Consider the following 2,941-nt stretch of genomic DNA (forward strand, 5'->3'; position numbering starts at 1 on the left):
GAATTCTCGTTGCCTTTGATTCCATAAAGAAACTGATCATCCTCTAGCTCCAGTCACGGTATATTAAAATGCTCCTTTAAAAGCGCCCTTTTTTTTTGTTTTTTGTTTTTTTTCCCTTTCTCATGTTTTCATGAAGAACTAGACAAAAGGGCAAAACATGCAAGGGATCGAGGGAAAGATAATTGATTTGTGAATGGGGATTTGGTGGATCTCATCAGATGATAGCCTTTCGTTTTTCCTTTGACCCCTTGTACTAGGTATAAGGTCCTCTAGTCCAACCCTACAAGCTTTTTTTAAGGCTCGGTCTCCAACCCGACCAATACAGTAAAATAAAAGTTACTTTCCTGATATACACGCGAGAAGATTTTTTTTTCTTCTTTTTTAAAAAGACTAATTAAGTTCGTAATATATGAAGTTGCTTGCAACATTAATTAATAGACTCCCTAGTGTAATTTGAAACGAAATATTTTTACATATAATTAGCGAGGTAACCCTATTGATAACCTTTTACATTATCAAATTAGAAAATTACAAAAATTAGCTGTTGAATACAGCCGTTTATTGGTTCCTTATATCTCTCATTCTCTTGTCTTGCTTTTGTTCATCAATGAAAGTTATTGTACCAAACCCCAAAAACCATAAAACTGTCTTTTCCTTCAACTTTGGCCCTGTCTTCCTCTACCTCTTTAACGAAAGACTCCAACTCCCTCTGCCTCTATTTTCCTCTTCTTATCAACGTCATTTTCTGTGGAAGAATGACCATTAACATGATGGCCATGTCCGTTTGGAGTTTCAGCTGTTTTTCTGTTGAAGCCAGTTCGAAAAGACTTCGAGGGTCTTCATGTCAGCCCTGTAATGCTTCTGTGTGAATTCAAGCAGCATAGGCCATGTGAAATCCGGGTATATCCTTGGACGCACTGTGTCCACCAATTCACTTGGTGGGCTAACCACTTTATCATTTCTTGGACATAGAAAGAAAGCCAGAGATTTCCTTGGAGTTTTGCTGTTCACCACTGCCCGATGCAAGCAACTTTTGTATCTTCCATTTGAAAGAGCCTGGAAACGTACAATACCCCTCTAAGTTCATGAAAGCTAATCCAAATTTCCAGATTTCAAATCAATATTTTGCAACAAATTAAAAAAAAAAAAACATACAATCTCCTTAATTGTCTTACCATGAAGGTGTCGCCGATGTTAACAACAAAAGCATTCGAATTTGGGCTAATAGATCGCCACTCGTCGTCTACGAACACTTGAAGGCCACCTACTTGGTCCTGGTGAAGGATGGTTAACGATGTTGGATCGCAATGAGGCCCAGTGCCTAAAGTAAGGTCAGGTTTTTGGCACGGCGGATAGTAGTTGAGCCTCATTATCGAATCGTTCTCCTGAAAATACTCCTTAAAATGGGCTCTGCTTACACCTAGGCTCATTCCTAGGAGTTCCATGATCCCTAGAGAAAGAGTGTTCATTGCCTCGCAGTAGTCCTGATAAACCCTCCTATTGAAAAAAAAAAAAAAAAAAAAAAGGAATCCAAACCTCAGGAATAAGCAACATAAGAAAGAAAAGAAAAAGAACCAAAATGGTAATATATATTTGCTGACCCGAGTTGCTTGAAAGCTTCACCCATTGTATTACATAAATACTCCTGAACAATATTGGATGAGGTTTGGTCTGCTGAATAGCGGAAAGAAAGTGTTTCCTTCCAAGGGAGCTTGGAGGAGAACCTGCCTGTGAAGCTACTGGCATAACCACAGTGCTCACCTACTTTCCTCTGAGCCCTCTGCTTTGTTGAAAGGGGCAGCTCGAAGAAGTCGTCCATGTAGCCATGAGAATCAGCTATTAGCTTAGCATCCACACCATGATTGACAACAAGAAAGAAGCCATGCTTTTGGCACGCTTCGCCAACAAGTTTTGAGGCTTCCGCTGCAGCAGACGGGTCGCCGGAGAGGAAGCCGCCTAAGTCAATAAGGGGAACTGGAAGTTCCGGCGCATCAGAGCAAGGCTTTTCCTCGTCCGGCCATATGAACTGCTGTGGTATATTTGATTGGTATTTGAGCACCGAGGCATCAAAAACAAGTTGTTTTTGCTCGTTGCGCTCTTCTTCTTTTGGAGGTTGAGGAGGCATGGGCGGTATGCTTGTTATGCAGTCAATAGCCATTGCATTAATGAATTTTTAAAGCCCTAAAGGAATATGAGTCTGTAGTGGGGGAGAGAGAGAGAGGGAAATAGTAGGTTATGAGAAAAGAAGAGGTAGCTAGTGAAGTAAGTTTGAGAGGTGGCGATCAAGGAAAAGCCAAGGCCGCTCTCATTGGGGAGATCGGTGAACAAAAATTGGAATCTTATAGCAAGCTCTCTCCCTCTCTCAACCCAAAAATTGAATTTTCTTTTTAGCAATGAAGGACTTTGTACTTTAGTGAATTTGCAGTTTGGGTGCTTCTCAATGGGCAAAATTAGACAATGCTCCATTTTCCAGGAGCATTTGTCTTTTATATTGTTGCCAGGAAATCGTTTCCCAATGGATTTTTGGCTTTTTTTGATAGGGGATATGCTAATGTCACCCCTTTAGACAAAACTCTTCAAGCGAAAATGTTGATGCTTAAGGACGTACTCTCTAATTAATTAAAAGTTAAAAAAAAAATAAATATACATGATGGCGATACCCCTTTCAAGATCCCCATTTTGCTGTACCTAAGGGCTAAAAGCCCGCTTAAGAAAGGCACCGTTCGTACCCTTTTCATGGAAACAAGCTGATATTAGAAATTCCGACCCATTGAAAAAGAAGAAGAAAGAAGTGAGTACCCCCAAAAAAAGCTAATAAACGGTTTCCCCCTATAGAATGCACCCATTACTCTCTTCTAAATTTCCTTTTGTTTGGTATAAAGTCAGGATTTTTTGTTTTTTTGTTTTTTGAAGTTCAATTCAAGGAAAAAGATTGTCAACA

At 39.9% G+C, this 2,941-nt stretch overlaps 1 protein-coding gene across 1 annotated transcript; it reads right to left on the minus strand.

Annotated features, from left to right (window-relative positions):
* Positions 1–449: 449 nt before the first annotated feature.
* LOC121248325 (gibberellin 20 oxidase 1) lies at positions 450–2,371 on the minus strand. The gene is made up of 3 exons (XM_041146766.1): positions 1,602–2,371; positions 1,176–1,497; positions 450–1,056 (listed from the first exon to the last, which is right to left on the minus strand). The coding sequence occupies exons 1-3, from the start codon at positions 2,156–2,158 to the stop codon at positions 793–795; spliced, it is 1,143 nt and encodes a 380-aa protein (XP_041002700.1). The 5' UTR covers positions 2,159–2,371; the 3' UTR covers positions 450–792.
* Positions 2,372–2,941: the final 570 nt, after the last annotated feature.

This window comes from Juglans microcarpa x Juglans regia, chromosome 2D, assembly GCF_004785595.1.
Source record: "Juglans microcarpa x Juglans regia isolate MS1-56 chromosome 2D, Jm3101_v1.0, whole genome shotgun sequence".
NCBI lineage: Eukaryota > Viridiplantae > Streptophyta > Magnoliopsida > Fagales > Juglandaceae > Juglans > Juglans microcarpa x Juglans regia.